Source organism: Pimephales promelas, chromosome 10, assembly GCF_988280905.1.
Source record: "Pimephales promelas chromosome 10, fPimPro1.hap1.1, whole genome shotgun sequence".
Classification (NCBI taxonomy): domain Eukaryota; kingdom Metazoa; phylum Chordata; class Actinopteri; order Cypriniformes; family Leuciscidae; genus Pimephales; species Pimephales promelas.
Window position 1 is genome coordinate 33,340,757 of NC_142778.1, and position 23,542 is coordinate 33,364,298.

The 23,542-nt window shown below is 38.6% G+C and overlaps 2 protein-coding genes across 4 annotated transcripts in view; both read left to right on the plus strand.

Annotated features, from left to right (window-relative positions):
* Positions 1–14,182, plus strand: part of hydin (HYDIN axonemal central pair apparatus protein) — a 70,297-nt gene extending 56,115 nt beyond the window's left edge. The window contains exons 57-81 of one of the 2 annotated variants that reach the window (XM_039684201.2): positions 21–172; positions 264–441; positions 518–623; positions 1,119–1,346; positions 2,435–2,790; positions 3,101–3,261; positions 3,346–3,440; positions 3,567–3,780; positions 3,914–4,117; positions 5,098–5,224; positions 5,312–5,477; positions 5,818–5,965; positions 6,817–7,024; positions 7,146–7,367; positions 7,454–7,623; positions 7,713–7,911; positions 7,989–8,147; positions 9,113–9,393; positions 9,532–9,751; positions 9,849–10,058; positions 10,750–10,913; positions 12,277–12,427; positions 12,546–12,776; positions 12,989–13,213; positions 13,520–14,182. In XM_039684201.2, coding sequence (XP_039540135.2) covers positions 21–172; positions 264–441; positions 518–623; positions 1,119–1,346; positions 2,435–2,790; positions 3,101–3,261; positions 3,346–3,440; positions 3,567–3,780; positions 3,914–4,117; positions 5,098–5,224; positions 5,312–5,477; positions 5,818–5,965; positions 6,817–7,024; positions 7,146–7,367; positions 7,454–7,623; positions 7,713–7,911; positions 7,989–8,147; positions 9,113–9,393; positions 9,532–9,751; positions 9,849–10,058; positions 10,750–10,913; positions 12,277–12,427; positions 12,546–12,776; positions 12,989–13,213; positions 13,520–14,029 — 5,085 coding nt within the window. In that variant the 3' untranslated portion in view covers positions 14,030–14,182. Of the gene's footprint in view, positions 1–20; positions 173–263; positions 442–517; positions 624–1,118; positions 1,347–2,434; positions 2,791–3,100; positions 3,262–3,345; positions 3,441–3,566; positions 3,781–3,913; positions 4,118–5,097; positions 5,225–5,311; positions 5,478–5,817; positions 5,966–6,816; positions 7,025–7,145; positions 7,368–7,453; positions 7,624–7,712; positions 7,912–7,988; positions 8,148–9,112; positions 9,394–9,531; positions 9,752–9,848; positions 10,059–10,749; positions 10,914–12,276; positions 12,457–12,545; positions 12,777–12,988; positions 13,214–13,519 lie in introns of those variants that run through there. The other variant, XM_089116502.1, reaches the window with a different exon arrangement.
* Positions 14,183–17,017: 2,835 nt separating this feature from the next.
* necab2 (N-terminal EF-hand calcium binding protein 2) overlaps positions 17,018–23,542 on the plus strand; it is a 96,495-nt gene continuing 89,970 nt past the window's right edge. Inside the window, exon 1 of one of the 2 annotated variants that reach the window (XM_039684246.2) lies at positions 17,018–17,419. In XM_039684246.2, the coding sequence (XP_039540180.1) occupies positions 17,102–17,419 (318 nt within the window). In that variant the 5' untranslated portion in view covers positions 17,018–17,101. The remainder of the gene's footprint in view (positions 17,420–23,542) is intronic. The other variant, XM_039684245.2, reaches the window with a different exon arrangement.

The window sequence follows — 23,542 nt, forward strand, 5'->3', positions numbered from 1 at the left end:
CCCGTTTTTGATCATTCTAGACGACAACGCACAATGCAGAGGTTTTTGATTTGACCCCTGCAAAGATGTGTATCCCCAGCCACTCTTATGCTTTTGCCACAGTCACTTTTTCTCCCTTGACTATGAGCACATATCACGCGGTGTTTGAGGCAGTTCTGAAGATGAACACAAGGTAACTGCATCTCAGTGCAGATTGAACTGTTTAGAGTATGTTGAAGCTTTACTCGTTCTGTTTTGAATCACAATCAAACTTCTGCCCACAGACCCAAAGCTCTTGTGTTTGATCTGATGGGTGAAGGCAACTTGCCCAGCATCACTGTTCTGAGACCCGTTCAGAGGACCAATCGAGGTCAGCCAGTGCTACAGTTTAAGCGCTTATTGGTGGGACGAGGGCAGACTCTTCCATTAGTGATCAAGAACAATGGCAATGTGCCAGCACAGGTAAGATCAGAATTAGTTTATGACTGAATTGCTATTTATCTAACTTGAATTATCCATTCTCCCATTGTATTCGCAGGTTAGCCTTGTTCTACAGTGTCACCTGGATGTTTTCACTCTAAAAGCTGCCCCTGGCACTGTATGCAGACTGGCCTCCTCACACACGGAAAGCAATCCCGGAAAAGGCAAGCCTTACACACGAATGAAATGTGTTCTTCCCACTGTAATTTCTGCACAATGCTGTTATGTCTTGCTTTCCAAATAACAGCTATGAAACTGTCAGTGTCAACACAAACAGCAGCAGATTTTTTTGGACCTTGTTCCATTTCATTAAATTGGGTGTCATTTTTTATAGGTTATGTAAGGGATCATTACAAAATACAGAATAATCAGTACCCTGATGTCAAGCAGGCATGGTTGACTAAACAATGCACCATTGACCAATCAGAATCATGTATTCTAGAGAGCTGTGTAAGAATATTTTAAAATTTAATTTAGCCATTTCAAGCTTTACGATTATTACATTTTTATGGAGTGCTGTACCATAAGTAACAAAATGTTATTTCTTCCATGACTTGTGTATAAACATTTCGCTGGAGATGACAAGCAAAGAGAACATTAGAATGAGATATGCAAACAAAAATGTATTAAAATATAACTGCGTTTTTGTTCCTCATCAGAGGCACAGCTTGCTCATGTAGCCTCTCTGATCCTCATGACTGGGCAACACGCAGAATTCCAAGTCGGCTTTCATCCAAAAGTGGCTCAGAAGTTTGAGGCCAGCATGAAGTTAATGTTAAAAGATAACCAATATGATCAGACTGTGGTGCAGCTTGTGGGCGAGGGTTACCATGACATCATCATCCTGGACAACATTGGCAGCAAGGTTCAGCAGGACAGTATTGAAAGTAAGTAATGCACAGGACAGGAATTTTTTGGGTATTCTGTCATTGTTGCTAAATTTTAGAATATTTCAAACATTCCTAAGCATGATTACAGGGGTGATGAACTGAGAAATCAAATTTTCCTTTTGACATCTAAGAGTTCATCATATTATTAGAATATCCTGTAAGTTTCAGAACTGAAAACATCCTTTTTAGTCCAATTAAAGCTTTTAATGACACCAGGCTCAGCAAACGACTCGTTTTTCAAAGTGGGGAACTATGACGTCACCACCCCCGCAGAAGAAGATCAACGCGGCCGGTTTAGCCCCGCCCACCGATTTGTGCATTACACGCATAGCTAAATAACACCTCGTGATGACAAACCAGATCGAGCTACCGAGCAATTAACATGCCGTTTACAAAATATTGTGCAGTACCTGGTTGTGGAAGAAGACAGTCGCTGCATAAGGTTCCTCTGGATTCCAATAGGACTGCATGGATAACTTTATTTTTAATGACGTTCCAGCTGATGAGGGTAAAACATTGTCCGTCTGTTCGCTTCATTTCACTGAGGATTGTTTTGTAAACAAGACTGGATTTGCAGACCGATTAAGAGTAAAGAACGGTGCTGTGCCGTCTATATTGGATCCGACAGGAATGGTGCAACATACGGACTCTGGGTCGAACATGTATGGGCGAATCATTCCGGTTTCCATTTTACAACATTGGACGTTTTCAAAACAATTTCGCCGACGTGCACCGACGAGTGAGTTGAAACTCATTATAATATGCAAAACTGTTATCCACTCACAGCAGTGGGCGTTTACTTCCAAGTCTTCAGTGCGAGACGCCCATAAAAACCGAGCGTTTTTCAGCTGGGCTCAAAACTAGGGTAGAAAATAGCCTATTACTTATTCAATTTTGATGTTTTTGAATGCAAAAACCAAGCGAACGTCATAAGTTGACCTCAGACAACAATTGAATAGAATTTTAAAAGCCAGTTCATGACCCCTTTAAGATAAAAATTGTGCTTTTTATTTTATAGATATTTTTTGTTTTCAATACCCATGTAATATTATACAGTAATTATCCCTTCTGATTGTTCCTCTCAGGTCCGTCTGACCTTATGGATTTTGGAGATTGTCACGTGGGCCACACTTATCAACAAACTTTGACCATGACAAACCCAAGCAGCTCCAATGTGCTACGCATTGAATGGCTCCCCAATGGCCCAGAGCTGAGTTTTTCTCCACAAGTTGGCCACCTGCATGCCGAGTGCTCCAAAGTCGTGACTGTGACCTTCTGCTCAGAGCAGCCAATTGTGCTGAATGCACAAACTATAAAATGTAAACTCAGCAGTATTACCTTTCAGGAGCTTGTAGACCAGGTTCCAGACTGGGATGATTGTCACAGGACTGTTAAATGGGTGGATGCAGACAAGTCGTCACAACAGCCAAACAAACGGAAGGTGGGTTTTGTTGGGTCTGTTATAGAGATGCCAATAGCACAAATGATAATTAAGCGAATGCAGTAGTTCATCTAGAAAAAAACTTGATCTGCACATTTGATAAAGTTCATTAAAAGCCAACATTTTGACAAAGTTTAAAATAAGAAATAGTCACAATTATGAAAAAGGAAGTTCCAATTGAGATTGCAATTGCAAGACATGAAGTGACAATTACAATGAAATAATTGTTTAAATAGTTGGGGTAAAAAATTAGGTCTGACTTTACAGTGAAGATATAATTCTTCTAACCTAATCCCTGTTCTGTGATCAGGTTGCGGTGACAGACCCTGAGCCTCCTCACTCTGTGGTGGAGAACTCCTCTAGAGAGATGGAGCTCATGGTTAGTGCCTCTTGTGATTATGTCAAATACCAATGTGACACTGGGCCCATCCGCTTCAAAGACACAATGCTGTACCAGACCAGAGTCTTTCAGTAAGTTGAAATGCACTCATACACTATAGCTTATTATTAATTTGGACAGATGAATGTTTTCATAAGTGTTGTTATGTTTGTTAGGCTCCAGATGGAGAACAAAGGCAGTGTTAAGATGGAGTATTCTTGGCAGGTTCTAATGGATGCATATGGGAAGACTAAATGCTTTGAAAATAGAGGTAAAAATATTTAAATTGTGGTCTGATTCCTCTTGTTACATGTTACTGGATTTTATTTGACATATTCAGTTGATGCAAGTGAAAAAAACTGTATTAAAGGTAATAGTAATATATCTGATGGATCAGGTAGGAGTTCTCGCTCGGCTCAAGGCAGTAGGACACCAGAGAGACCAGCAAGCTCTCTGCAGAGTGTGTCCTCTCTACTGCTAGGAGACCCAGAGCTTCCTCCCTTCAGTGTTGATCCTGGTATAGGGGTTATCAATCCAGGAGCCAGTCAAACCTTCCACATTCGATTCTCCCCGCTGGAAGTGGCTGAGTTTGAGGCCCGTTTGATGTGCAGGTCAGACTCTTGTATTTACAGACACGTAGAGTGTATTATTTTCCTGTCAGATTTAATGAATTCCTAACACTCTCTGATTAAAATTAGCTGATTATGATCTACTGCTCAGTTACAAACTGTTTTTAAATTGTAGCATCCCTAATCTAAAGGACGAGCAGAGTCCAGTCATCGCCGTGAGTGGACGCAGTTTGCTGCCATACTGTCATTTCCACCTTAAGGATTCAGACTACCTGACTGGAAACAGACGGGTCCCTGAGCCTCACAGCTCACTCACTGTGGACCCCAAAACCAGGGTTATTGAGTTCACCTCAGTGGGTATTGGCACTTCTGTCCGCAGGTAAGCGGATCATTTTTATAAAATGGATAGTGCCGAGTTTGATTAATAAACCATAAACTGTTATATAATATGTATTATTTGAATGGAAACCATGATACAGTTATTTCAGGATTCTTTGATGAATAGTTTGTTCAAAAGATCAGCATCGATTTGAAATCTTTTGCAAATCCATACTTGTCTTTACTGTCAATTTAATGCATCATTTCCCAAACTGGGGTGCATTTCCCAAAAGCATTGTTACCCAACTATAGTCGCAAGTTCCGTCGTTACCAACGTAGTTTAACGATTTGGTTTGGTTTGGTTTCTCCAAACCATAGTTTCAATGAACATTCGCAAACAGCATCTCAAACCTAAGTTGGAACTACAGCTCTACGCCAAATACTGCATGTTAACGTGAATAAATAATTCAAATGAATTATCCCGCTTATACCATGGTTATTTTGAAAACTTGAAGCCGTTATTTACGTTAAACGCAAATATTTGATCGGATGGGTAAAATTAACGGTTGTTTTCGTCAGTTAGGGTTCGTTAGATCTACATTTACATTTATTCATTTAGCTGACGCTTTTATCCAAAGCGACTTACAATTGCTATATATGTCGCACACCTTGTCTTGCTCAGGGACACTTTGGTGTCTCACAGTGGATTCGAACCCGGGTCTCTCAAACCAAAGGCATGTGTCTTATCCACTGCGCCATCACCACCCCTGATCTACTGTAGTATTCTGCCCGCTTTGAATTGGACACAGAGATTGTGTGAAGTTGTGTGATTATATTTATTTAAATGAATGAATTATAGCATTTGATAATCAAGTGCTATGAAGGTTAAACAGTGAGTTACATTATTGTATGGGAAATGCACCTCTGAATGGTGGTATATACTGTACTCTATAATATAATATGCTGACAGTCTTGTCCCTGATTTAATAAATGAGTGAGTGATATTATACAGAAATAATGAATTCAATTATTTTCTCTCAGGGAATTTGGTATTATTAATCCCACAAACAAGCCATACTCTTTCATCTGGAGATGTGATGACTCAAGCAAATCTCCATTCACCTGCCTCACACCAAACAAGTCCGTTCAGCCGGGAAAAGAAGCGAAGGTGTTTCGTTTATTCTAACAAATCACGGTGCACATATTTTGCTGGTCACATGCATAAATATCAAAGTTTCCTCTCTGTTGTTTTCAGGTCTCTTTTGAGTACCGGGTTCTCAACCTGGATTTAGTGGAATCCTTCTGGACCTTCTTAATTCCTGAACACAACTTGTCTTTGCCCTTTCTGCTGGTGGGCTCTGCTAAAGAGCCTATAGTCTATATTGATCGAGCCCACCTCAATCTGGGCAGCTTGTTACTAGGTGAGGTTTTTTAAAAAAAAAAAGCTAAATTCTGACATGTTTAGGGATAGTTCAGAAAAAAATAAAAAATCTGTTATCATTTACAGTACTAACCCTAACAATGTCCTATATTCTTCTGCGGAACACAACAGAATATTTTGAAGAATGTTTCGACTGTTTTTGTCCATGCAATGAATGTTAATGGGGTCCAAAACAACATTGGAACATTGGAAAATCAATACTGAGATATTCTTGTAAATGATAACAGCTACTGATTTAGATAGTTACTGATGATATTCACTCTGAAGTTATGGGTAACACATGCCAGTCTTTTCACCAGGTGCCTTTACTGTATGTGCAGGTTTTGAAGCTCATCAGACTGTTTTTGTGGTTAATGGAGATGATCAACCATTCCATTTTATGGTCCAAGAGTCCTCATGCCACTCTGAAGGCTACCAGGACAGCTTAGTGGTCGAGCCTATGGAGGGAACAGTTCCACCCAAAGAGAAGTATGTTGTTGTGTTTGTATAAAGTCTGAGACATAACATTTATAAAGTTTAAAGGGTTAGTTCACCCAAAAATGAGAATTAAGTCATTAATTACTCACCCCCATGCTGTACCAACCCCGTAAGACCTTCGTTCGTCTTCGGAACACAAATGAAGATATTTTTGATTAAATTTGAGAGCTGTATAACTACCACATTGGCTCCTAAGGGACTGCCTCTTGACGGCCCAAAAAGTCAATGAAGAAAATGTTTAAATATCCCAAGTGACTACCGTGGCTCAACTATATGTTTATCAAGCGACGCGAATACTTTTTGTGCGAAAAAACAAACAAAAATAACGAGTTTATTCGACTATTTCTTTTCTTCCTTGTAGGCCAGAACGAGACTTCCTTATAGATTTCCACGACGCATGCGCGAGAATTGCGATCTGAAGTAGTGAAGCTGGTGTGAGCAGATCGCAATTCTCGCGCATGCGTCGTGGAAATCTAAGGAAATCTCGTTCTGGCCTACAAGGAAGAAAAGAAATAGTCGAATAAACTCGTTATTTTTGTTTGTTTTTTCGCACAAAAAGTATTCGCGTCGCTTGATAAACATATAGTTGAGCCACGGTAGTCACTTGGGATATTTAAACATTTTCTTCATTGACTTTCTGGGCCGTCAAGAGGCAGTCCCTTAGGAGCCAATGTGGTAGTTATACAGCTCTCAAATTTAATCAAAAATATCTTCATTTGTGTTCCGAAGACGAACGAAGGTCTTACGGGGTTGGTACAGCATGGGGGTGAGTAATTAATGACTTAATTTTCATTTTTGGGTGAACTAACCCTTTAACACCCATTAACATCTGCCTCTGACAGGATCCCGATGGTCATACGGATCACTCCCACTCGTGAGGGACATGTGGCTTTTAATCTAGTGGTGACGGTGCGGAGGAAGTTTCAGTCGCTGACCATGAATGTGAAGGGAGAGTGTTACAGCATGAGTGCTAATGTGCGATATGAGAGCCCTGAGGGATCCATCACAGAGCTCTCATCGCACCAGATCCATCCAGTTGACTTCAAACAGGTACAAATTTATGTGAAATCAGTTATGAATGCAAAGTTAGTGTGTGGCGGTATGTCGTGTGAAAGACTCGTCTTCGCCAAAGAAGTTTGATTAAGCTTTTTGCCATCTATTCCCTGAATAGGTGGAGCTAAACGATAAATCCACATGCACGTTTGTGGTGTCCAATCCTGGGAAGTTTAGTTTAGATGTTGAGTATGATCTATCTGGGCCTGCAATGCTGCAGCCCCACCTGCAAGTGGAACCTACATTGGACACGGTGGCTGTAGGTGGACAGAGTTACTGCACCGTGACCTTCTGCCCTCAGCGAAAATGTGTGCTCAAAGATCTGACTTTTTCCATTAAGGTAGACCTTTTTGTCCCCATCTCATTTGCATGATTTGTTTTATTTGCCATGTTAGAATTTGTTTTGTTTCTGTCCTCCGTTTGTAGGTAAAGAATGGACCGACATTCTGTTGTACCCTGATGGGTTCAGCTGTGACTCCTGAGCTGGAATTTTCTTTCCTCAAGCACCACTTCGGAATGCATTTCATATACTGTGCTGGTATGGTGCCTGCTACACACACACTGGTGATTAGCAACCGAGGGAGAAAAGGAATCAGGTAGAAACTATTTTTGTTTTGCATGCAATGTGTAAAATGAAATATTATGGGTTGCTTTTATAATATGGTGTTATTTATTATTTATTCAGTCTAGACTGTTTGTTCTCCAACACACCCGTCCTGGAGGTCACTTTCACCCCTCAAGTCCTTCCTCCTGGCGGCTCTGTAGAAGTTCTCTTTTCATTCTACCCACGCAAAGTAGTTCGTTACCACGAAAAGGTGGTTTTTGAAATGAATAAGTGTGCCAAACAAGTAGTGGAGATCCTGGGACAGGGCACTGAAATGAAGGTGAGTTTTAAATGATCCTACTTTTCTGCATCCTGATGTACCGATATTCATTCTTCACTGTTTTTTTTTTGTCTTAGATTCATTTAGAGGACTCAGCACATAAGGTGGTCAATTTTGGAGCTCTGCAGATTGGGCAGCGAAGTCAGAAATTGGTCCCTCTGGTGAACAACAGCCACTCTTCCCTGACTTTTTGTCTTCGGAGGCACTCCACTGATAACGATCTCCTGGACTCAAGGGTAACACGTGCACATGCACTCTCTTATACACTACTTTTTAAAAGTTTGGGGTCGGAAAGATTTAAATTAAACTTAAAGGATTAGTTCACTTTTCAAAAGATTTTTGCTGATAATTTACTCACCCCCATGTCATCCAAGATGTCCACGTCTTTCTTTCTTCAGTCGAAAAGAAATTAAGGTTTTTAATGAAAACGTTCCAGGATTTTTCTCAATATAATGCACTTCAGTGGGAACCAAACGGTTCAAGTTCCAAAAGAAACTTTCAGCACAAACTGCAAACTGTTCAAAGGGCTTTAAACGATTCCAGACGATGAATAAGGGTCTTATCAAGCGAAACGATCGCTAATTTTTTTTAAAAATAACAAAGTTTAAGTTTTATGAGATCAAACGTTCGCCTTGCTCTGTTCTGTGATGCACGTTCGTGACTCTCCTGTTCGAACTCATTCAACAAAATGAACAAATCTTTTTCCAAATCAATTAGTTCGTTTCTTTCGCCGAATGAACCAAATGACTCAGAAAAAGATTTGTTCATTTTGATGAACGAGTTCGAACAGGAGCTTTGTTATTTATTTATAAAACGAGCGATCGTTTGGCTTGATAAGACCCTTATTCATCGTCTGGAATCGTTTAAAGCCCTTTGAACAAGTTTGCAGTTTGTACTTAGAGTTTCTTTCGGAACTTGAACCGTCTGGTTCCCATTGAAGTCCATTATATGGAGAAAAATCCTGGAACGTTTTCATCAAAAACCTTAATTTCTTTTCGAATGAAGAAAGAAAGACATGGACATCTTGGATGACATGGGGGTGAGTAAATTATCAGCAAAAGTTTTTTCAAAAGTGAACTACTCCTTTAAATCTGCCCTAATCAGTCACATGACCAATGTTCTAATAGTCCCAGACATGTGGACCTGAGTGTATATGAAAACATGCACACATTAAAATGAATCACTGTGCTTTTTTTTTTAGATCTTATCAGTTCGTCCAGAGGGGGAGGTGACACTTAAAGAGGGGGGCGGCCGCTGTGTGGTGGAGCTTCTCTTTTCTCCTGAACAGCGCATGCCTTCCTTCACAGAGGAGCTGCATCTGGAGTGTCTAGGTGCCATTCGCCCTCTGCTGGTCATGAAGGGCAGCTGCCAGGGGGTGGAGGTCAGACTGGACACAGACTACCTGCAGTTTGGAGCTGTGGTCCAGCGCTGCCAAGCCACCCGTCGTATTATCATGCAGAACACAGGAGACATTGGTGCGAGGTACACATTCATGCGTGCATCTAAAATGTGTTGCTGAATCTGTAAATGAATAAATCTGAGTAACAAAATATGAAATGAACTCAAATAGAAATATATATTTGTATTTGTGCATCTTCAGCTTTTCCTTGTTCTCTTCAGATTTAAGTGGGATGTAAAGGCTTTTGCTCCCAATTTCATAATTTCCCCTGCTGAGGGCTACATAACCCCAGGGATGGAAGTATCTCTTGAAGTGACCTATGCCCCTACGGAGCTGAGTCAAGATTTGCGCTATGATGATCTCTACTGTGCTGTAGAGGGGGGCAAACCGTTAAAACTCACCCTCACTGGCTCCTGCATTGTCCCGCAGGTCGCAGCAGAGGTAAGTTGCTTAGTCTGAATGTGACTGTGGAGCTATTTTCTTTAATGAGTGAAAGGCTAGGACTATTGTTGTGTCACTTTCTCTTTTGTGTGAGCAGGTGGCGAATTTCGTATGTCAGGTGCGCAGCCAGTGTACTCAGTCTCTGGTTCTGCCCAGCCGCATTAACCAGCGCTGGACTCTGAAATGTGTCATAGAGGGAGAGCACTGGAGTGGGCCGCCCACTCTCCTCATTGAGCCTCCGCAGCAGAGCACCTATGAGATCACATACAAGCCTCTGGTCATGACTGCAGATGGGGAGAGGCATGAGGTATGACACTCTCGACACTTTCCATTCATTATACTCGAAACAGCTATTCAACTATTTGATTTACTCCAAATGTTTTTATTGGTTTTAAATGACAATACAAAATAACACATCATAAGCAGTAGACAGTAACATATTGTCCATTATTTATCCCTTACATGATCTCCCTAGTCAATCCAATAAAAAAAAAAAGAGGAAAAAGAGAAAAAAAAAATAGAATAAAAAGAAATAAGTCAAAAAATATTATAATAATAAAAAAATAAATTAAAATAATATGAATTGAAAAGTATTACATGTCAACTATTTGATTTAAAACAAATGTATACAACTGCCAGAGTTACTGTATCCCCAACGATTCCTCTGCTTTATTAAAAGTCGGTATGAAATAAAAGTTGTGATGGTCTAATTTTGTGACGTATACAGTATTTTATAAAACGGCTGCTCAACCAAGAAAAAATTTTGTCTGGCAGGAATTGATTGGATCGTTGGATCATTGTGGTTTGCTATTGCTGTGATCTCATGTGTGATCTCAATGTTGCTGCATGATGAGGGAGGGGAAGATGTTCTGATTAAAGATTATGAGGGCACATTAATTCAAGATAATAATAATAATAATGTGCACAGACAAATAATTGATTGCAGTTTCCTATAAAAACGAGAATTTTGATTTCATGGTGACTTGTTTCTGATGCAGGGCTCTGTGTTCTTCTCCTTTCCTGATGGAAGTGGATTACTGTACATATTGCATGGCACAGCTGAGCCACCAAAGGCTGAAGGCACAGTAACTGAAGAGATCAAATGCAAAACCCACCACACACAGATATTACCGGTCCACAACTGGCTGCCCAGACCTCAGAGGTACCTCATCCACACCGAAACATCACAACGAAGTATTTCACAATCACGAAATGTCATTTATTTCTTATTTTCAATTAATTAAATACAATTTTATTGCAAAGATTTCCAAATAAAGGGGTAAAGATCTCCTACAGAGGTTTTATATTATCTTAAACATTTCTTGGATGCTTTGCACATAAACAAATGCTCATTGCACATGGATTAACCCTTGTGCATCCATTAAAAAAAGTTACACATATGTAAATGGAGGACAAAAATGTCCGTGTCAAAAAACTGTCATAAAAATGTGATGCTTCGGAGCACAGACTTAAGTTTGGTATTATTTTAAAGAAGACCCTTAATAATAATAATAATAATAAGTAAATCCCCCCAAAAATTATATAGGTATACGTTTATGAAAGTTATTTATAAAAAATAATTTATATAAATTATATATTTTATAAATCAGGTTGAACTTAAAAAGTGCAATAGAATCAAAGCTATGAATCTAAATAGGTTGTGTTCAAAATTTGAGGATGATATCTCAAAAAATGAGCTTTTGGTAACACTTTGTTTGGGCGTAGTAACATATTTTCCCCATTGGGTGCCAGCAAAACCCCACTGGTGCTCACAGTGATTGGATTTGTTATTTGCAGTTTTTCTCTCTCAGTATTACAAACACACACATATATTTTTTTATAACACACATACTAACCACACTCTGACATCCACACCCACACAAATATCGTTGCATAATTTATCCAGTTGGCTCTATAGTATGCCGAACCAGAAAACAGGAAATAAAGTGATATTTGTTTTATAGGCCAAACTTAAAAAAATGGCACCATCTGATAAAAAATAGTACAAAATAAAATTTTGAAGCCTTGCCAACAGAATGAAAGCCTCTTAACAAAGATTGCATAAGTTTATAGTTAACTGAACTGGGGATTAAAAATTGCAGTTTTAATGGGTTTCAATGAGGACATTTTTGTCCAAAAGGCGCTGAGAGGGAGTATTGTTTGTACCTAATGCAAAAAAATATTTTTTTAAGAAAATGACGGTGAAATAGTAAAATTCCAATAAAAAATACACACCTGTGCCAAATTTTTAGCAGTTTGCTTTAACACAGGCAAAGTGATCAAAAAAACAAAACTGAAAAGGACAAAAATGTCCATAAGGATGCACAAGGGTTAACATTGTTAATCCTGAAAATACCCATGAAACAGTCACACAATACAGTGCCTCTTGAGATATGCTTTGTAATGATCGTAAAACCTTCCATTGACCATAAATTCTAACGCTATGTTGCAAATTCTATTCCTCTACTTAGCTACATTGTATAATTTATGTTTGATAATTGTGTGTTTTTTGTCCTGCTGTGCAGGTTCCGTTCTGTGATGGAGCTCATCAAACCAGATCGTTCAGACGGCATTGTTTCCCTGAAGGGCCTGGAATACATTGATGTGCCTGCACTCGATACGAAGAACTACAAACTCTCCTTCTTCACTTATAAAGAGGGCCAGTACAATGCTAAAGCAAGTGCCATCATACACCCATACAAATGGTTCATACACCCATCATACACCCATAAAACTACTTTGGTTATAAAACGGATGTATGGCCCATGAAATATCATATTCCTCGCTTGCACAGGTGACATTCAAGAATGAGGCAACTGGCGAGTTCCTGTTCTACAACCTCAACTTTAAAGTGACGGCTCCGGGACTGATTGACACTATAGAAATGGCAACCCGGGTGAGGCAGATGACATCAGGGTTCACAGTGGTGGAGAACCCTCTTCTTGTGGACGTGTCGTTCTCTGCAGAGTGCCAGAATTCAGACATCAGTTTTCCGCCACAGTTTCTTGTGCCTGCTCAGTCTAAGGTAGGTATGCTTTCAGAAAGGGATAGTCCACCCAAAAATGAAAATTCTGTCAATTCCAAATCTTACTAAACACAAAGGAAGATATTTTAAAGAATGTTGATTGGTTGCAATTGGTTGCAATCTGAAACATCACCGATAGAGGCCGCTAAAAATAGATATAGCACCTTTAATGGCCACTTTTTAAGTCTTCTTTTTTGATTTTTATTACTTAGGTTACATTGACATTTGAATATCAACCTCTGTGTGAGGGAGAGTCCGCAGCCCGGCTGGTGTTGTACGCTGCTGAACTCGGACACTTCTTTTATGAGCTTCAGCTGAAGGCCCTGCCTGCACCCCTTGAGAAGCCTTTATATTTCAGAGCACCACTTGGCAGCAAACACAGTGTCATAGCTAAGTTTACCAACTTCTCTCGTGTCAAGACCGAATATATCTGCAAGGTAAGGTTCCCATTATTATCTGCATGAAAATAGGATTTAGAGAGACCGTTCACCCAAAAATAAAAATTCTGGCATAATTTACTCACCCTCATGTCATCCCAAACTTGTATGAACCTGTGGAACACAAAAGAAGATATTTTGAAAGATATTTAATCCATACCATGCAGGTCAATGGTGTCTAGAACAACACTTTAAATCCATTTATTTTCACTTCATGGACAAAAAGAAAACCCACTGAGATATTTTTTGAAGTCTTTCCACTAAAGAAAGTTAGCAACGTAAGTTCTTTGCTTCTTTCTGACCCAGATGGACAACCCAAACTTCACTGTGGAAAAGAGCATTAAAGCAGCAGCGGGGAACCAGACTGGCACAGATATCAGTGTGACAGTTCATTTCGAACCTTGCCAGGTGGGAGACATCCAAAGCCGGCTCACCATCTCCTCAGAGGTTGGAGGGGAGTATGTCTTCCCTCTGTTTGGCACCTGCACCCCACCTAAACCTCAGGGTCCCCTCACCATCAGTTTAGGTTCCAGTGTCTCTATCTCCTTTAAGAATGTCTTTCAACAGGCCACCACCTTCTCCTTTCAGGTAGACAACCCTGCCTTCACTGTCAAGGGTGCAGAGACTATTTCAGCTCAAAAAACTCAGCACATACAGGTTACATTCGACGGCCCCCCTCCGAGCTCCAGAGGCCCATGTCACGGAAAGCTGACAATTTCCTGCCCACGTATGGAGAGCCATGGACAGGCCGTCTTCTGGGTTTACTACTTGAAAGGGTACTGTCCAGAGCTTCCTTCAGAGAAAAAAACTGCATGAAGAAGGAGGTTTGCTATTCTTTGGGTAAAATAATTAATGATAGTGGTTAAAATTTTAGAAGGTCCAACTTTCAGTTTGAAGTATAATGCTTCTTTAAACAAAATACAAATTTATTGTAAAGACTCGGAAAAATAAACGTTTCTGTAGCACTCAGGTTTGCTGTTTGAATGACACCAGTCAAGTATCAAGTGAACTGCTGGAGCTTCAAGTGCTCCTCTTTAGGCCACCAGGAGGTGCACTTGTTGCTCTTACATCACCTTTAACTTGTCCTATCTACTGAGGCATGATGGGAGGTAAATTCCCTCCAGGTTCATGACCGATACATATATTTGTGTGTGTGTGTTATATGTTTCATACTCGTATGTGGATTCATCTCTCATTTTCCCAGCCAAGCCTTCCTGCATGATTTTTGGAAATAATTTCAACTCACTTATCTGGCCATATTCAAATCTCAAAAACAGAAAGTGGGTGAGTGGAGTGATTGCAGGGACAGGCTGATGTTAGAAGTTACTCATTATATCTGTGCTGTTATTGTTAACTAAAACTATTACAATGTTAATTGAACTAAAAACTGAAATACTATATACGTGTATATATATATATATATATATATATATATATATAAACTCGCATTGACAAAAATGAATGGGTACTAACTACCAAAAATAACTAAAACTGAATTCAAATTAAATTAAAGATAAATAGAAAAATAAAAAAACGTCTCAAAAGCTCATCAAAGTTACTAAAACTTAGACTAAAATTAAAATGAAATCTAAAAATATAAAGCTAAAAGGTAATTTAAAATAAGAATAAAAACTATAATATTAAATGTAAATTATACTAAAATAGCACTGCAGTGTCATCAATAATTTAAGCATTTGCCAAATACTCTTTTGAGCTAATAAATGTGTGTGTGAGATAAAATTCTAAGCTTTATAGTATATTACAATTTTAAAATAATTAAAAATACGAATATATTGTGTTTTTACATTTTCTTTTCCTTTATTATGGTTTTATTCAGCTTATATTTTTCTACCTGTTTAACATATAGCATACAATATTTTATATTCAAATTAACAATATACTTTTAACAAATGCTTCTGGCTGAGACATTATGCAGTTCTGCACTTGCCACAATACCACTGAGTTTGTTTACGTGTGGTAAAGAGAGGTCTGTCACCACCACACACACACACACACACACACACACACACACACACACACACTGTCTGTTAGGGTTGTTGATCTGAGCATGTCCAAAGACAAGGGATTACTGCGTGTTGTAATTATCTGAGCACCCTCTGTGGTGAAGAAGGAGTAACAGGTTGCTTTGAGTTGCTCTACATTAAAGTGATGCATCCAATCACTTTTTTTCTGTTTGGCTAAATGCCTCACTATAGGATCGCAAACTGCAGGGGGGTTGTACTTGGTGCCAATTAAATAAAGCCCCTTTTAGCTGGAATGACTTAATCACCCCTCGTAAAGGGCAGGACCGGGGAGCCTTTCAACACTCTTTCAACTCACAAAGGTCATTTCAGACCATTATGGAGACTGTAAGGTAATGAGGGATTTTCTAAGGAGTGCCCACCCCAAAAAATGCAAGCTGGCAAGTGATACCATGAAGTGATGCATATCATGGCAAGTGATGCAAATATTTCAGGATGTTGATTAAACAACAGGCATCAACAGACTGTCATAGTAAACAACATGAGTAGGTTCGCGGAGGGCAGAACTACCGATACCCTTGCAAAGCTCGGACTTGTACCACCTGACTGCTGCGGTTTCATTTCGTCGTTGATAGTGTTGACATATAAACGCATAAATCCAAGTCTGAGGACGTGAACAACTCTGAGTAGGGTTGCGGCATCTAAAATACGATTACAAAGTGGCGTCAATGCAGCATAAGCTCATTGTTTTTATGTGAGGTTCAGATAACATAATATTTTGAGTTTCTGATGACTAAATCAATCTCCTACATTGTATTAACTCAATTTTTCAATTTCAATGAACTTAAATTTTTAAGGCAACCAGGTTACTTCATTTTTTACGTTAAACCAACAATATTTTAATACTGTACATATGTATGCAATGCAATACTGGACCGAATGCAATGATTGGACAAACATTTTTTTTTTTGGTCCTGAGACTTCCACAGAACATATTATATGTACATCTTGTTATGTTTAGATAATTAGATATTTAGTCCTCCTATGGAAGTCAATGGGGTCCATCAACTTTCTGCTTACCGACATTCTTCAAAATAACTTTGTGTTCAGCAGAAGAAAGAAATTCAGGTTTGAAACGCATTGAGGGTAAGTAAATGATGACAGAATTTTCATTTTAAAGTGAATTATTCCTTTAAGAGAGTTTCAACAAGAATAATAAAGTGTTTATGAAAAAATTGCCCACCCTAACTTTAACTGCATCCATTTTGCAAGATGTAAACAACACTGGTCCAGAAACACTTCCTGTTTCAGTTTGTAACTGTTTTCTTTATTTCACATGTAGCCTAAAGAAAACATCTTAAAGATGTTTGTTTGTTTAACTTTTTGATTCAGTTTTATATGTTCTGTTGGTCCCAGCTTTTATGTAGTGTTAAAAAACTGAAACAGGAAGTGCTTCTGGACCAGTGTTGTTTACATCTTGCAGAAATATCGTTATTTCTGTGGGAGAATGACTTAAAAAGGGTGCAATTCGGTGTATTCATTGTCTTTCAAGAAGATAGTCATGAGGAAAGTAGCCTATGTTTCCTCGAGTGGCAAATATCTAAAACTGAGAGTTACTGCAGTAAACTAAGCCAAAATGGACAGCATTTAAAAGCTATCTGGGATCAATGGGCATTACAGTCTATTCCCTATTTAATAGTATTGCTAGCTACTCTCTAAAGTGCTAATAATGCTTTTTTCTCGCTCATTCTTCTGCATATGGACTAAATGGATGGCATTTATTGAACTGCTCTGGTTAGGTGTGACAGGAGGGCTGAGTTTTGGGATGTGTGCCGCCGTCGCTGATGTCATAGAGGAGGAGGGATCGCCCCCATAGCGCGCAGCATGAACGCTCCGCGGCAAAAGGATGTGTGAACAAGCAGCGCGCTACTGCAGGGACGGTGTCCAAAAACTGCTCCACAAAGAACAAGCCAAACTCCGGGCACAGGACAGCAAAGACCAGCCCAAACCCGGGGCTCAGGACAGCGAGACAGCGACGGCTGCACAGTCCGGAAACAGCGGTTCTCAGCCCGGTGGAATTGACGGGCTCGTCCGCTGGATAGTCACCAAGATGAGCGACAATAAAAGCATCTCTACTCGGGAATATGTGAAGGAGGAGGCGGCGGTGGCTCAGGAGCAGTTCTTTGCACCGGAGCCCCGAAAGGGCATCTCTGTCATTTTGGACGTAGGTTTTTTTTGTGTGAATATTTTATCATTGTATGTATAAAGAAACATTAAATGCATGCGCTCGTTCAACTTTATTTAATGGCTATAATTAATTTATTTAACAATAACCAAGTTTTAAACAATTCAATAATTAGTTCAAAAATGTCTGGCCAACCTTTAATAGGCTACTCAAGCAATTACAGAAAGACACTTTATGAATTTGAATCTATTTAACTTTTTAATCCAATCCACCCATTTTGCAGAACAGTTATGAATTTGACATTTTGCATGTCAGTGTTATGTAATAATTAAGATTATTACACGTTTTCTGAAGTGCTAATTATGATTGTTTAATCAGTTTTTGTATTGCTAATAGCTAACCTAAATGAGATATTTCGCGTTGAAGGTTGAACTTGACTAAGGCAAATACCGACTCTACTCTCACGTATCACTCCGCGCACTTAGTACCCTGGCGCCATCGTGCGACTAAAAATGTTTACGTACTCAAGTTACGACGACGATGAAAATGTTTTAATTTTAGTATCGGCCTTGTTGTGAGCATAAAACCTGTGATTGAAGCCCAAGAGTTCCCACGCAAGAACAATACAAAAACATCCGTTGAAACCAAAGAACCGAAAATTATCTGACGAGACTGAGCGATACCTTAAAACAATTACAATTCTATCTAAACCCCAAATAACTAGAAAAACAATTATTTTAATGTACATCAATTTCATATATAATAATAATATTTAAATTGATGATGTAGGTAGGCTATTGTTGAAGTGTTAATGTATGAAGTAATGGACTATTTGTCTTAGCGGACGCTAAGAATCTAATCTAATATAGTCGTAACTCAATCAATATTTGATGTAGGCCTACAAGACAAGTAGTCTTTTATTTGCTAAGTAGCCACGTAATAAGTCAGATAATAGTCTGTCAGATGGTCATTACTGCAAAATAAACCCGGTTCAGGGTGTGACAGTCCTCCTTATCTCCCTAATGTGACTCAGTGTGCACTACACACACATTCACAGTGGTATGGAAATCCTGTTGAGCTTTTTGTATGTGGAATGAAATAATCCACCTAATTGTAAAATAATATGAACACACATTCTGGTACAAAACAGCGGTGATACATCCAGCTGTAGCTTTCAGCAAGCATTTTTAGGTTATACAACAGTTTTTGCTCTGATTTTAAGGTCGTCTCAGAGAAGCATACCCGAATCTAAATAATTTATTACGCTTTTCCTGTGAGCCCGGCAGTTATGCTGTGTGGTTGGCTGCTGTGGCAAGGTCTCAGCAGTATTGATTTAGTAGGTCAAAGTATTGCCTCAGTATTGTTCATTGCTGCTAGATAATTATATGTATTTGATGGTCATACCTCTTGAGATTTCTACATTGCTTTTTGGGGAGAAGTTAAAACATTTAAGAGACTGATAAGTAGTTCAGTCCCAGATCCAGATAGCCTACAGTCTCAGGTAACCAGACTAGAAAGTAAAGGGGACAAAAACTAATTAAAAACCTCAGAAAAAGACCAGAGGCACCAATGCACCCTAGTATAAATACAATAGTGAAGGTGGAGGAAATTAATAAGGGAGATAATGAGGTGCTGTAGATAATTTGTCTTTTATGGATAGTGAGCGCTTGTACATGGTTTCTCGTGGAGGAGACTTCGTATGGAGCGCAGGTGCTTGTAAGGGAATTGATTTTCCCCTATGCTTTGTGAAAGAATTCCATTACTTAACTCAATCTATCTCTACCGAATGACACGTCTGCTGCCACCTCTGTTCAAGGATCAGCCTGACCGAGCCTTAACACTATATTGGTAAACAACTGAGCCACAGAGCATCATTTACCGTTACTTTTCATTTTAAAAGTGTCTAAAGCAGCATGCAGTTGTAAAGACCAGCGTTTCCATTTCAGGAAGCTTTCGATTCACCGGCTAGACAAGTTATGGATTCAAGGTGTGTTGAATTCTCTCAGCACGGCTTCCCCAAACCAGACGGTGAAAACTAAGTGGAGCACTAACAAGCTGAGTGTGTTTCACAGTATTCATGTCTCAGGTCCCAGACCTCCTCTGGCTTAAGGAAGTAATTAAGTCAATTTAGTGTTTTTTGAACATTTCTTTTCCACTGGGGTTTAGTGTGCACTAAATTAACTTAGCGCTCTCGTTTATGCTTTAATAGCGACGACGTTTGGTCGAGAGTCCTTTCTTTCCTATTGTTGTGACGTACAGTATATCCGAATGAAATGGCGTCTCGTCGGGATTGTATAGTTGTGGTTTGCTATGATGTCATGTGAGTGACAGGTTGTCCCGCCCTCGCACAAGTAAACACGTCATCAGAGAAGAAAAGAGAGGTCGCTGCGAAAGGGAGGGATAACTCAATTTATAGTAAATACTGCAATATTACATAAACAGGAATTGTCAAGTTTGATTTCGTGGTGACTTTAACGTACATGTGTGAGAACAGATAGGTGATCAAATGGTGATTGCACTTGACATTTGCTACAGACTTCATCGCTCTATTGACTTGAACTTTAAAATACAAACATACTTGGCATTTGTTCAGTGAATTGGATTTGATCCAAAGCACAGAGAATCAATCCAACCGACTTAGCAAGTCTAAATGTGAGTCCACATAATAAACAAGTTCATTCACTGAGTCACACTCTCTCCATTTAAACACATACTGTATCTCCATTTAGATGGACAACAATACTCGGATATTAAGCCGATTAAGACAATACTACCATGCAGACAGAGATTTTTTGTGATTGACATGTGGAATAGTCCTTTTCAATCGCATTATGGAAGTGCATTATTGACATGTACACATCTTAAAGGTGCAGTACTATTTTCAGCGCATTTTGTGACAGGACACATACACACACGGCAGTGGTCAAACAAGAGTGCATGGCTTCAGAATGTGTATCCACCCTCGTCTAATTGCACTTGAAGCTTTCGTAAGATTAAAACACCCTAAACTGTATATGGTACCATAACAAAGGGAACGTCAGACGGCGTGGCATGGTGACGTAATGATGTGTGCCATTAAAGGGGTCATGAACTGGCTTTTTAAATTTTATTATATTGTTGTCTGAGGTCAAGTTATGACGTTCTCTTGGTTTTTACAATAAAAAAACATCACAATGAATAAGTAATAGGCTATTTTCTGCCCTAGTTTTGAGCCTAGCTCAGAAACGCTCGGTTTTTATGGGCGTCTCGCACTAAAGACTTGGAAGTAAACGCCCACTGCTGTGAGTGGATAACAGTTTTGCATATTATAATGAGTTTCAACTCACTCGCGTCGCGCATGCAGCGACTGTCTTCTTCCACAACCAGGCACTGCACAATATTCTGTATTGCTCGGTAGCTCGATCCGGTTTGTCATCACGAGATAGGCCTATGTTATTTAGCTATGCGTGTAATGCGCGAATCGGTGGGCGGGGCTAAACCGGCCGTGTTGATCTTCTTCTGCGGGGGTGGTGTTTTATCCTCTTTGACGTCATAATTCCCCACTTTGAAAAACGTTTGCTCAGCCTGGTGTCAATAAAAGCTTTTATTGGACTAACAAGGACGTTTTCTGTTCTCAAACTTACAGGATAATCGTATAATATTATTGTCTGACTACAAAGGCAGCGACAATATATTTTAATGCTATGATTATGCCATATTTTTTTTATTGTTTGACTAGCTGGGCACAAGCCTCCAGCACAACCATTAAACATGTGCAGTTACTGTACCATCAAGCTTCTAAGGTACTCGATAGGAAGCCTAATACCCATCATCACTGCCACTGTCTAAAAAAACACAATCTAATGACTTGGGATAATCTTATTAAATTCACAGACTCTTGTCTTGTTTTTAAAATTTTACATGGCTTAGCTCCCCCACCATTAACTGCTTTTATAAAACAAAAAACTACTGTTATTAGACATACAAGGTCTGTAACAAGAGGGGATTGTGTAATACAAATGAGAAGAACTGCCTTTGGTCAGTCAGCTTTCTCTGTGAGAGCAGCTCACACTTGGAACAGTTTACCTACATCTATTAAGGACACTGCTTCATATGGGCTGTTTAAGATTAAATTAAAATCATGGTTAAAGGTCAATCAAGTGTGTACCCATATTCTGTAGTTTTAAATCATCTTAATCATGTTTTGATTTGTTGTTCTTGTTGAATGTATTTTATGAGCTTCTATGTAAATTGTTTTAATGTATGTATAACTATTGTTGATAGTCTGAATGTATTTTATCGGTTATTACATCTGCCCAGTGACTACAGTTGAAAATTAGCCAAGATGGCTAAACTGGCACATTTACGCAAGCGTTTATTAATGTGCATGGTCCCTGTAACTTTAAACTGATTAAATAAATAAATATGATGACCTCTTAGATGTCAAAAGCTCAAGGAAAATTTGATTTCTCAGTTCATAACCCCTTTAAACCAGTTCTAGAAGTAAAATATTCCAAAACCAGTTCATGTAAACACTTTAATCAGAATATTGTATTCAGAATAAGGTCAATAATTAGATTACTGTAATAAACTAATAAACTAGAGCCTAATTAGTCCAATTACAGTAATTTGATTTGATTATTGTTCTGCTGGATAATGACATGTTAGTTTTGGCATACACTCTCTAGGTGTTTTGTAGCTGAGAAACCAATGAACAACTAAAGAGTATTTTTCTCACCAATGTTTTTGTTTTCAAATAATTACATATTAACCATGATTATCTGTCTGAATATGTAATTTAACTGTACTATTCATCTATTTTCTCCTGCTGTAAGTGTAAATCTCTCTTTTCCCAACCTGTAGCTTTGTAGTTCACATGAACACTTTTGTGTGTTTTTTTTTTGTAGCTGTCCCCTTTTTATACAGAGATAAATCTTGCGAGGTACAAACAAACTGGGTCACCTACATTAGGTAACTTCATATTGTCAGACCGTAGAAATGTTTTTAACAACCGTATTCAAACCGTTCAGGAAGGAGGATAGGTCACACTTTATATACTATGTACTTACATAAAAATATATATTTAATACATAAGGTGCATTATAATCGACATCTGAGATACTCTTCTGTGATAACAATTCTTTGGATCCTGTCGTTATGTGGTTTTCAACTGATTTTGCAGAGGATCCGACACTGTACAAAAATAAACAATCTTTCTTTTCTTTCTTTAAAATCGAATATGGAAGTTTATTAATACTACCATGCACTTAATAGGCCCAACTATTTGCAGATTTATTAAAATGATACACTACTGTTCAAAAGTTTGGGGGTAGTAAGAATTTAGTTAATCAATTATTAATTTAATTCAGCAAGGACACGTTAAAATATCAAAAGTGACAGGAAAACCTACTGTTATAAAAATCATCTATTTCAAATAAATGATGTTCTTATAAAAAATATTAAGCAGCATAATTGTTTTCAAATGAGATGATAAGAAATGCTTCTTGATCACCAAATCAGTATTTTAAAATGACTTCTGAAGAATCATGTGAGTGACACTAAAGTCTGGAATGATATTTTATAGGGATCGACCAATATGGATGTTTTAGTGCCGATACTGTTACCGATTTTTTTTCGCCGAAGACCGATATGGGCTGCCGATTTTCTTGGAGCCGATACATTTTGCTCGCTAATTTTACTTCATAAAAATGACATGATGTTAACAAATGTTACAAGTCTCGATTTAACAAAAGTAACATTTATTTAACTTTAAAAAACAATATTTAACAAATAGTAAAAACGTGAGGTAGAGTTATCGGCCGGCCGATATATCGGTCGAACACTAATATTTTATATTTGATCATTTTTATTAAGATTTTCACAATACAGAACAATACACCAAAAGCATCACAAAAACAGACATACTCAAAAAAGTCAAATCAAATCAAATTAATAAACAACCAAAAAATTATATATAATTCTTCCCAGATGTAAGGTAGCCAAGCAGAAAATATTTACTCTAGTTTTAATCAAATCAATCCACACAAACCATGCTTATCCTTGATGCACGTGAATAGCTTTCTCGTCCTATAAATCCTAATTTTTTCAATTTAAATATGCATGATTGTATGGTTATAGTTTTGTTGAGCAGATCTGCGGCAACCTTTGGGTCATGAACCTCCA